Source organism: Montipora foliosa, chromosome 8 (genome assembly GCF_036669935.1).
Source record: "Montipora foliosa isolate CH-2021 chromosome 8, ASM3666993v2, whole genome shotgun sequence".
In the NCBI taxonomy this organism is placed as follows: domain Eukaryota; kingdom Metazoa; phylum Cnidaria; class Anthozoa; order Scleractinia; family Acroporidae; genus Montipora; species Montipora foliosa.
Window position 1 is genome coordinate 18,502,165 of NC_090876.1, and position 12,500 is coordinate 18,514,664.

The following is a 12,500-nucleotide window of genomic DNA, read 5'->3' on the forward strand; positions in this document are numbered from 1 at the left end:
TATGTTCTCTTCGTTTGTTTCCCGATATCGGAGGTATACGAAAGAATTTCTACTGTTGATCGCCTGGTTTCGCTAAAGGTTAAGTGTTGATTTCTATTTCAGCCGTTAGTACCTGTTGCAGCTTCCATATCATCGTTGTGATCTGTTTCATGAAAGGTATGTCGTGTTTTGTGGGGATTTTTATAGGTCACACAACGTGTCACTGAAACCACCGTAGTACTAATAGCAACGAATGATCCCCCGAAAATTTAGTTTGTAATTCCTTTTGAATTGGATAAAGTCTTCATATTAACTAACTGGTAAAATATTTCATTTTTTCAAAATTAGAAATTCAAATTATTTTCGTTTTTCTCGAGCAATTAATTGAGACCAAAACAAGAAACATCCTTAAGGTTACCGTGCACCTTCAGAGGTGTCTACCGTTCAGTGAATCGGATGTCGCGCTACCGGAATATTTCATTTGTTGTTGAATAAAATGCTTCTTTTTTTCTTGTCAAAGCACTATCGAAAGCGCTAACTAAAAACTTTGGGCAACCTCGCGGACTCTCATGGAAAAAACAAACACCTCAAACGTTTGCAAGCGAAGACAATTACTGGATGTTTCCTGCGAAAAGCACTCTGATAGTCTACATATGCTGTCATTAAAATGAACTTCTACATCCTGAGAAAAAGTATTTTACCAATATCTCTGGGAAAATTTGATCTTTGTTCATACTTTTTGTGCTCTAACCATTTCCGTTCTCCCACAACTAGTATACATTTAACAACACCCTCTCCAACTTATTCGGCTGTCCGACAGATCATACTGTACGCTGACTTACAACTGGTCCGAACTGTAAAGATGAACTCAGAAACTCAGAAACTAGCTTGCAAACAACATTTTGAGGGAAGAGTAGCGAAAGTTTCAGGCTTGTATATTCGTGTACTGTTCCTAGGAATTTTGTGACAGACTCTATAATTTTTATTTTCAGCCACCTGCCTCTTGCCTGCTTTGATCAGGGTATCCCACGTGAACGCCTAATTGGCGTCTTGTTTGCATTAGATTCGGCACAGGTAAAAAGTGACGCTCAAATCAGGCCTTTAACAAAGAAAGCCAGCAGCAATACGAGAACGTAACCTCTTTATTCACAAGCCTGCTGAATTAACAAATTGCAAATGTTTCAAGTTAGCTGGAAAGCGTATTTTCCGAATCTTTCTTTCTGTTAGATGCTGAATTCCTTCAGCTGGTAATCAAGAAAAACGTTTCCTTTTAGCCTCAGGTTCCATGACGTTGTGTGTTTTCGTTGTTTTATTAAACTGGAAACTGGCAGTGTTGTCAGGTCCGCTTCTGTCAATCAAGCTGACGTAAACACGTGATGAAGATCAAGCACTTTTTAGTCAGGCACTGATCACGCGCTGCTGTATCTGGCGCGAGCAACCGTGCGGACTTGTCTCGCGGTCGGGATGCATTTGAATTTGATCAGTCAGGGGCACGTGACCAAGAATCATCCAATCACAGTGCTCGTTCATTTCGCTGAGTAAAAAGTAACAATTATTCCATGAGCGCGTTCAAGATAGGAGATAATAAGTAGGCAACAAGGCGCTAAAACCAGTCTAATATCCAACAAACGCGAATGGAATAATTGTTTTATTAAATTTTCACTAAATACACTAACTCGGCTAACTCAGTGTTGAACCCAATTCAAATCTTCCTCGGTTAAGATTCTCTGTATATTGTATTTGCATTATAATGTAGAATTCACATTTACATGATATGCAAATACACATGGAACAAAAGTTTATTCGCAAAGGGTTTGAATTGGGTACAACATTGAGTTAGCCGATTAGGTCTAAAGGCAACTTCGAAAAACACCATAATACCATTTCCCCCAACCCAAAATTTTGTAGAAGCATTATTTCTGTTTTCCGCAGTGGCCTATTCTGAACGCTTGGATACTTAAGGCCACATTTTATTGGATTATGTTAATTTAATTTTACACCTTCAAGGCAAAATCCTGAAAAGTGGCATAAGTAATAAGGTAGCAATATTTCTTCACAACTTTTAAAGTGACAATTAATAATTCATCCACCCAAACGTCACTTTTTCCTTTGCCTCTTTCCATAGTAGGTCATACTGTATATGAGTTGATAACCGAGATTGAGTGAACCAATCAGAAAGCTAGAAACGCAACATCCGAGGTCGACAATTTACTATTTAGCATCAACATAAGTTTGTATCAAGGCTGTCAAAGCTTCACTTAAAAATGTAAAGAATAACAAAGTGGAATGTGATCGCAATGTAAGACAAAGGAACAAGACAGGGCTCACCCCCAGAAAACCCATTACCATCGTTGGGAGCATCGGTAGGGCGGTCAGGTAGAGAGACTGTCATGTTGTTACAATTAGTGGAATTGCAGCACATGATGGACGTATGCGTTAAGCTCAAATCCCATTGGATACTCATAGACAGGTTCCTCATCAAATCCCTTGTTGCATCAAGGTCTGCAATCAGAAAAGAATCGAATCATTAGAATCCAAACCAAAATAAATGCAAAGGCAAAGCAGTTACAAGAATATCTTCCAAAAGTACTGAAAAATCACCCTGTAAGGTACACAGTTTTACAATACCACCTACTATCTGGGTGAAATAACAATGATGTGATTTTGCCTTTGTAAATGAAGTGCCACGATGTATAGAAGCTTGAAGTCCATGATTGAGGTACGATTAACTGGAAGTTACGTCTTCTTGGTTCGGCAGAGGCTGCAGATAGGAAGGGGCTAGTTTCGCCGGAGCCACATTCTTATCGTTGCATGGCTCAATATCACGTGAGCAAGAGACCCCTTTCAGTTAATTTCCAATCTGGAGGACAAAACAATAAGATTGTTTTGCATTTAAAGGTTTTTTTTTTCTTAGGGGACAGAACAACCATATTGTTTTGTCCTCCAGATTGGGAATTACTGAAATGGGTCTATATACTTGATAAGTGGGGCAAAAGTAACCCTTTCTGCTCGTTTGCGTGGACCAGATTTTCTTAGCCCTTCTGCTTTAAAATGGTCTCGGCGGTGCACGGTTCCTGTCCGCCATGACTGATTTGAAGACGTATTCAGCGTTTTTTGAAAGCCTCGTAACCGTTAAGCCGGCCTTCTTCCGGAGCTAATAGAGATTCAAAGGTAAGCTCCTTCATTAATGATGTTGATTGTTCCTCGCTTGAAAACGTCTCAGATCCAGGACGTTTCATAATCATGATAACCAGATAGCAGTTTTTATGGGTCACAATGGGAAACGCACCCAGAACATTTCGGGAAAAGAGAGGTTTTCCTCGAAGATGTCCGAAACTTGTTCGCATAATTACCTGAACAGTCGGTGCATCCTCTTAGTGCGCCAGACATCCAATCGTCATTTCTCCTGTACCATCCCACAGCCGTGTAACAATGTCCCGATCCAAAACTTGGGAAACTGGTGTCGGAACAATTGGCGATAGTCATGCCACAGTTGTCAAGGTTGTTCGCTATGCAGCTGAAGCATGTCTTCACCGGCGGAACATGCAGATCTGTGAAATTTAAAATGCTTTTCTTAAGACCAATATGCAGTGAACCTTGGACTAACACCACTCAACAGGAAACCAGCATTGTTCCAGACATGTTATATTGCCGCGGAGGCGAGCTAAACTTTTGCGCTTCCCGATGTCAACATACTGCGTTCTCAAGCGTAATATTTAACAATTATTCCAGGCACGAGCGCGCGCTGGATATGAGATGATAGATAGGCAAATAGCGCCGGTCGAGTTGGCTATAATCAAGAGAAAATAAAGGGGGAGGAGAGGGCATCCCCCATACATGCTGTTTTCCATAGGTAATTTGTCTCAAGTTATTTTTAGATCGATTCCCACACTGTACAGATCCGAATGAGATTAGGCAACAGCCACTTGTATGGCCGAAATGTGTTCCGCGTAGATAGTCAACGGTCAGAGAACACATTCCCACCATATGATTGGCTTTTGCGTAATCTCCTTGGGATCTGTAAAGCGTGGGAGTCGATCTTAAAATAACTTGAGACATATTACCTATGGAAAAGGGCATGCATGGGGTATGCTTTCTCTTCCCGCTTTATTTTCTCTTGCTATATATATCTAACAAGCGCGAGTGGAATATTTGTATTATTGAAGACGCCCACAAATTTTCTATAAATCTTCCCTACTTAATTTTGTAAAAAAAAGAAAAAACGAAACTGGTGCGTACAGTTACTGGTATTTGTAGATGATGGTCAATCAAAACTCGATCTAGCATTGCATTATCCAGGGGCACCCAACGAATCTGTTCCTCACATTATCTGTTCCCCAGAGGAATCTTGCTGGCTGGCAAAAATACAGGTGTTTCGATTAGCTGCTGGGAAATTTTGTTATTGATAGAGTTTTTGCCTGGGAATTACTGACTTTTTCTAGCATTTCAACCCGAGCTGGCTGTGGAAACTCTGAAGACTGAGGACGACTAAAAACAAAAAAAGCAAAAAAACAAAAAAAAAAACCCTTCCCTCTCCCACAGAGTAGTCACAAACATACGACGGCTGGTCAGAGTGATTGCGCTTGCGGAAAAAACCTGTTTTGTCCCGGTTTTGTCGCTTTTGTTCGGTCGTTTTGGATCGAGGGATTTGAAAGCGCGCGGAATTCCTGGCTGGGAAATAAATTTTGATCAGCTGGCTGGGAAACCAACCAATTTTATCTAGCTGGCTGGGAAATTTCTTGTGTGTCTTGCTGGGAAAAAGGAACAGATAATGTTTCCCCAGCAACACTGCAAAACACCTGAAAATGCCTTAATAACATTTATTTTCATTAACTGGGGTATAATAATACATTTTACAACAAATTGGTCGTTGTCGGGGTGCCCCTGATTACCCAATGATCTAGTTTTCAACAATAATAATATGTACACTTAATGTATGGTCCTAAAGGAAACAGCTAATTTTGTTTTCCCGAGAGTCCTGGTGTTTCCCGAGATGAAGTCGAAATGTCAGCAAAAAAATACGGCGATAGAATAACTCAACGTGTACAAAGGCTCATAACTGTTGATTGAGTTATTGTTGCGGCATATCAGTGCCTCCGTGTGATTCACTTCTTAATTTGACTGACAACTCTACAAAAAGAAAAACGATGCAGGGAATAGTTTGTGCCCATTAGTGAATTGCAAATCGCAAAAAGTGTCTATGATCACTTTTTAACTGTTTTCCCGTTTCGGCCCTCGAAATGAAGAACGAAGCACTCAGAGAAACCGCACGCGTTACCCACCACTCGTAGAAGTTAATTTTATTTTAAGCTTATGTGAATCTAGCGAAACTTCCGCGGACTTCACAGCTGCATCTCGGAGGAATTGTCTGATGTCCCCAAGAGGTAAAACCCGAGCTTGAGATCGGTTAGCTTGAATTAAAAAGCAGCAGTAAGGTAACCCACGCGTCTGCTACTTTTTTCCAAAGAATCTCGAGGTCCGAGGAACTGATTGGCGAGACAGTCTTCGATGCACCTTTCTACTCATAAAAACAATTCTTGAGTCGCTCTTATTTTGGCTCTGAATTTGATATAACTTTTCGAACGGAAGCCTTCTTTTTGGAGAGTCCCACCAAAAATTTCCTCCAGTCGATCTGCATAGTATTCAGCGACACAAAACCGTGCTTCCACTTGCCAAATATGTTATTTTGGGTGTTGGGAGATTTACCCGACTATCCACTCATTTCATACGGGGCGAGAGCTCTTCTTGAGTATGACCAAGAGAAAATGACCTCTCTCTCGCGTGGAACACTCAACATGCGCTATACGCTCTTGATCCCTGGGCTTAGTAGAGTCAAAAGTCGCTTCTACCTGCCCCTTCTGTCAGACTTTTTATTTTTTTTGCTACCTCAGATTTTGGGACACACGTGAGACCTAACCCGACCAGGGTCTCACGAGAGACCCTGGGAACGAGAATGACTAACTAGTTTCCCGAGGAACCAGACATTAAGTGCTTTGTTCTATATTTAGACTTACCCTTCAACAATCGCAGCAAAACAAAACTAACAAACAAAGCCAGCAGTACGAGAACATGACTTCTTTTTTCACGAGCCTGCTGAATGAATGTTTCAAAGTACCTGAGAAATGTATTTTCCGAATCTTTTCATTTAGTTTCGATGCTGAGGTTCTTCAGCTGATAACCAAGAAAAACGTTTTCTTTTAGCCTCACGCTCCATGAGGTTTGTGTTTTCATTGTTTTATTCAACTGAAAACTGACAGTGTTGTCAGGTCCACTTCTGTCAATCAAGCTGACGTGAGTGAAAATTGTTGATTGAAAGGCTAGGTATACAACAATTGACAATTATTTCATGAGTGCGCGTTCAAAATATGAGATGGTAAATAGGCAACGAAGCGCTGTAACCAGTCTGATATCCAACAAGCGCGAATTGAATAATTGTTTCACTAAATTTTCATTAAATTCTGAACGCTAGCTACCTGGATATTAAAGCCAAATTTTATTGGATTATGTTAATTTGACTTTACCCCTCACAAGAAAAAATTCTGAAAAGTGGCATTAGTGATGGATGGAGTAGCAATATTTCTCTACAACTTAAGTGACACCAGAAACCCATAAGAGTTGAAACGTGTAACGCGCGTTCACAGCTTCCGAATATTCAGTGCAAACTGATTGGTTGAATGTTTCAGTGCTTAGTACCATATTTGGAAACCCCTCGTTCTTGTTGTTCCAAATATGGTACTTAGCAAGTTGAATATTCAGAAGCTTGTTTCGCAGCACACAAGGGGCCGTTACACGTTTCAACCCTTATGGGTTTCTGGTGACACTTAATGAGTCACCCACCCAAACGTTACCTTTGATAACCGAGACTGAGTGAACCAATCTGAAAGCTAGAAACGCAATATCCGATGTCGCAAATTTAATAATTAGCATTAGCAAAAACTAGATCATTGGATAATACATTAGATAATCATTGGATAATACATTGGCTTAGCCATCATGGTATATGAGCTCATTATACCATGCCCTAGAAATATCAGTAACTGTACGCATCACTTTTTTGTTTTTAGAAAATAAATTAGGGAAGATTTACCCATAATTTGGGGGCGTTTTTAATAAAGAAATTATTCCACTTGCTCTTGTTGGATAGGAGATGATTATAGCCAACTCCGCGCGCTGTCTGTCATCTCATATCCAACGCGCTCTTGTGGAATAATTGTTAATTGAAATAAGTTTGTATCAAGACGAAGTCAAAGTTTCACATGAGAAATGTAAAGAATAACAAAGTGGAATGTAATCACAATGTCAGACAAAGGAAAAAGACAGGACTCAACCACAGACAGCCCATTACCACCGCTGGGAACTTCGGCGGGACGGTCAGGCAGAGAGATGTCCAAGTTGTTACAATTAGTGGAATCGCAGCACCCGATGAACGTATGCATTAAGTTGAATTCCCATTGGATGTGACCCATAGATAAGGCAGACAGGTTCCCTAGCGCCTGCTTTGTTGCAAGAATGTCTGCAATAGGATAATAATTGAATCATTAGAATCCAAGTTAGACAATCTTAACGTAAAACGACAAATCCCGTCCTCCAGGGAAGGGAAAAATCTCGTCTAGTTTCAGATTGGCTGAGAAAGCCACACGGAGTAGTTACCAAGCGTAGTGATGCAAAGGCAAAGCAATCACAAGAATATCTTCCAAAAATACTGAAAAACCACCCTATAAGGTACATAGTTTTGCAATACCACCTACTATCCCGGTGAAAGAAAAATAATATGAGGGTAGTTGTACCCGTTCATACCGACCTAAAATCCTTGATCCCGTGCCCAGAAATTTGCATAAATTAAAAGTGCAAAGACAATAGGGCAACCCCAGACCCAAAAATCTCGATTCCATGCGCATAAATTAATTGTTGGGGTAGGGTTACGTGGTAACCCTATAGGATTATAAGGGGTTCAAGGACATGCAAGACAGGTTGGGACGTATAAGAGTTTATGGAGTTTAAGTTAGACCATGACAGTTCGTGGACAGTTCTATTGTTATTCAAGACTTGTTGGGACATGTTGAGGCATGAGGACTATGTCTTTATTCAGAAGAGAGATCTGTGCATGCATGGTGTGGTGAATATTGGTTTCAACAGTATGTAGCACCGCATTTAAACAGTAAATGAATGGACAAAGCTCGAGGAAGGTCAATATATAAAGGGAAGGAACCAATCCCTGGTTTCTTGCCGGAGGAAGATGTTGTGACATGCCCTTTTCACGGTTGTTGTAAGTACCCGTGCGCCTTCAGTGCGAGTCACAAAAAAATACACAATTGATTAGAAGTCGTGGAGCAACAATGGCACGAAAACCTTGTGATGAACATCGGTAAAGATCACTCTAAATGGCTAAAGATGGTTTGTTATTGACATGACTAAAGACTTGCACTCTGAAAGAAAGCAAAAGTGAAAAAAAAAACCTGGAAAAGTGTTTTTCAGCTGTCGGAGCCGCACGTGCTTCCTATGGTTGGACGCTCCGTGGGCCAAAGCGATTCTAGTCATGACCCTAGAGAAACTGGATTCACCAACACAACAATCTCAATACCCTGGCTTCGAACCACGCCTGGGGCTTACCAACCAAAGAAGCAGCAGCAAAAGGTAAAGCCAATTCGATATCACCTACACAAACCGAGTGAAAGATCGCTCGGCCAAGCACCATGAACCTTTCAAATGGCATGTCACATTGCCCAACGCCTACCTGACGGATGCTTTTCGCAGAAAAATAAACGTTAATTAGACATAACTATGAACTCGACTATGATTAAACAACAACGTTGTAATTTTCGATTGGTTCAAAGGCGTAATAAAAAACGAAATGCGCTTATGCAGCCATTTGATTGAGGTATAGTTGTTGTAGTTGTAGTCAATGGGTCATTGCAATGGGATGTGTAATATTTTTTCCGACTGATTTTAGAAGATAAAGAAAAGATGATTGTAAATTAAGTGATAATTGTAATGAAACGCTTACCACAAACACCTGATTTGTCCGGAAAGCTGGGTAGTTGTGGTGGTTTCCAGGCGTTTGCCAAAGCACAAGGTTTAAAACGGCGAGAGGCCCAAAACATCTGGCAAGGGGTATTGAGTTACATGTTGCCCCGTCCCAGTCAAAAACATTTCCTCATGCTCCCCACCATAGTATTCAACATTGACGAACAATGGGTGGCAGATTTAATAGAAGTACAGGGTTTGGCGCGATGGAAAAAAGGGACACACAATGTCTTAAATGTTGCGGATGTGTTATCCAAATATGCATGGGTGAAACCTCTCAAGAGCGAGACGGGGACAGCCGTCACGAGTGTCCTGCAAGCCATTCTGAAACGATCTGGGATCACACCGCAAAAGTTGCAGATGGATGCAGACAAAGAATTTTATAATCGGAAGTTCGAGGCTTTGAAGAATCCCTTGAAAGTGTCGACTTCCAATTTTTTGCAGAACGGATGCCTGGGTGCGGCTAGTCATGAAACCACATTTAGAAGTTTTTCATACCAGAACAATGTTAGTTCCCGGCATCGAAATCAAGCTGCCCGTCTTCTCACATCTAACAGTCCCAATTCTGAGGCCGAATGATATCCATGCCAAATTTTGTCTGCGTAGGCTGACATTGTACCCTACCACCTACACCATACTGACTAAACAAAGGCATAACGTTAACAAAGGCATTTGGGCTCGGTACCCTACCATGTACATGTACATGTATGTACAGACATTCGCCTTTGGCGGAGACAGCACAATGTTTAAGAAAACGGACTTGTTTTAAGGCCGCCTGCCACACCGTCTGATAGTGGAATTACTGGACAGTCGCGCATATACATCGGAAATTTAAATCGTTACCCATTTGCTTTCCAAACGTTTGGGGTGGCACACATTCGTCAGATCATCCGCGGGGAAGAATATCCGCACAAAACCTTGGAACTCAGCCAGAATGACAACACGAATGATTTTTTGGGGTACCAGCGGAATTGTTGCAACGCACATCTACCATCCCCATTAATGTTACGGAGCATGGCGACCAATGTTTGAAACTATGCAAAAAGAGGATGGTTAGGAAGGTATACCCAGTCCAAACGAATTTGAATGCATAGTTCGGTCCACGAGGTGGTGGGGTGCTAGTTTTGGATGTGGATGTGATTTGATGGATGAAGTGGGGAGAGAAAAGAGCGTTTTGGATCTATTTACTAAACGCTCACATCATTGAACGTTACCGTGTTGTATTTGTGTCTAGAACTCTTCCCACCCAGACCTTTCTCGAAGACCGTGTCGCGCAACGTACAAACGTAGCCTTTTTCAAGAATCCTCGAGATTGCACGGGCCGGGGGGAGGAGGGGGGGGGGGGGGTGCGAGCTTTGGTTATTTAATCTATAAGTCATCTCCAAATCCAAGTAACTACCATGATTTATCTGACACATTTAACTTTTCGAGCTCTTCTCGAACTGCGAGTTCCGCGTAGCAACGGATAGATTATCCCAAGCTTAAGTTTTAAGTGCTCTAAAGACAAAGCCAAGTTCTGCTGCATATAACCTACATCTGAGTAAACTGAATTGGTCTTTCTGTTTAGTGTTATATGAATGCGTGTCACAACGTTCAATAAGATTAGGAGCTAAGCCTTTGATCAACTTGGAAATCATAGTTATGTCTCACAAATTAAAAATCCTTCTACAATGAAGAACGTTTAGCCGAAATACGCGCTAATCCCGCTAAAGCAGAAACACGCAGAAAATATGCCTGGAAACGGGCGTATGCTATTGAATGCTATTGATCACATCGTGATACGAAATCATCGCAACTTGTAATATCGACCCGTTTCGAGAACTAGCTAGACAAGTTTGCCTCTTTTTTGAAGCGCGAGGTTGGCTTCTGCCAATGTGTTTTTCGAATTCGATGAATCGCATCAAATGCAATTCTGTGTAACTGAAAAGAGCTTCAAAATGCTTATTTGCCTTGAAAAAAGAAACTGAAAAGAACCTTAAAAGGGGACAGTTGCAAAGGCGCATGCGCCAGGTTTTTGATCGAACTTGTAAATTTCCATTTTCGTCACCAGAGCCTAGGGTAGACCCAAGGCTCTGGGAAACTCTATTTAGGAGAACATGCGCCGTAGGGTTCTCATAGCCATAAATTGGCCATTTGAACCTTACGGCGCCTGCTCACTCCTCGTGCTAACACGAATTCACCAGTTAGCGACGCTGTTCATTGTTTTTCTCGAAAACCAATGGAAAGGCACTTTGTTTCAGGGTTCCCCAGAACTCTTCTCTCCCTCAGTCAAGAGAACAGCTCAGGGGTCGAGATTGGGAAATTTCAAGTTTGGAGAGATGCAGACAATATGGCAGCCACTGTCGCATGCAGTCAGACAACACGCTTGTTGTTCCGAAGCGTGCAACTGAGACACGACTCTCATGTGAAATATGAAACGTGTTCATATTCGAATACTGACGCCTACATGAGGTTTTAAAAGGTATTATAAACGACACACATCAAGTGTTCTGTGGTTTTTCGACTGTATACCAGTTTGGCTTTCATTCTCGCATCTTTCAACGCTTTGCGAATGTGTTTTTAAAGTTTGTCAACTCTAAGGAGGCGTGACTGTGATTGGACGACTGAGACAATGCAGTCATGTCGGAAGACTCAGGGGAATAAAGAAATTTGCGGTTGACAAACTACGGTCTGCTACATCGGTGAGGCTCAGTTTGTTATCAACGGTCGAAGCAGTGGACACTTTGGTGATAAAGCGCATCTTTCGAAAGCTGTTTCCTTTCAATATTACCTACCGCCTGAGGTCGCTCGCAGGACAGCTATTGCGTTGATGGAGGGTTGAGATGAAAGTTCAATCTTTGTCAATTAATTCTGATGTGGAATTGTGAACGTGGGAACATTTTGTCCCGGAATATTTGACTCAAATTGGTAGCTCCTGAGAATTTAGTCTCCAGCCTTCGGATTTTATTATACTGTTCAGACAACCAAGAAATTGAGAGTTGGCTTAAATCGTGTCGGATATGGAAAATAACCACACAGGAAGGAAGCTACTCACAATGACAATAAGGTTAGGCTTTTTAATTGAGAAGTTTTTCACATAATTATCTTCTTAAGCCTTTTATCGGGATTTCCATAAAAATACTTATATTTTTGTCGGACCATGCTCACACTGAGCTTGGGAGGCCTGTGGACTGATCCGTCATTAGCGTACGAAGAACTTTGCTTGCCTACTTTTCTTACAATGACGTGGACGGTGCAGCTTAATTTTATTTGTATAAATGTAGATATGCCATCTGAGACACCTCATAGAATCGGGTTTGAATCTCTGAAAATAGTGAAATTAGAGATTCCGTTGGCGAGCTCTGTGGCTTTGTGGTCGAAAGTACTTTGGCACTCACTTCCTTGATGTTTGATCTTGGAAATAAACGCACTCTCTTTCACATTTGAAATGACATCACCACTATCTCACTGGCTCTAGGACCAACCCATTGTTGTTTCATAATGACATCACATGCATC

At 41.4% G+C, this 12,500-nt stretch overlaps 1 protein-coding gene across 1 annotated transcript in view; it reads right to left on the reverse strand.

The window, feature by feature from the left end:
• Window positions 1-12,500, reverse strand: part of LOC137967821 (uncharacterized) — a 71,148-nt gene that overhangs the window by 6,313 nt on the left and 52,335 nt on the right. Inside the window, exons 8-9 of the mRNA XM_068814406.1 lie at window positions 3,333-3,530; window positions 2,308-2,481 (exon numbers count right to left, since the gene is read on the reverse strand). Of these exons, the coding sequence (XP_068670507.1) occupies window positions 2,308-2,481; window positions 3,333-3,530 (372 nt within the window). The remainder of the gene's footprint in view (window positions 1-2,307; window positions 2,482-3,332; window positions 3,531-12,500) is intronic.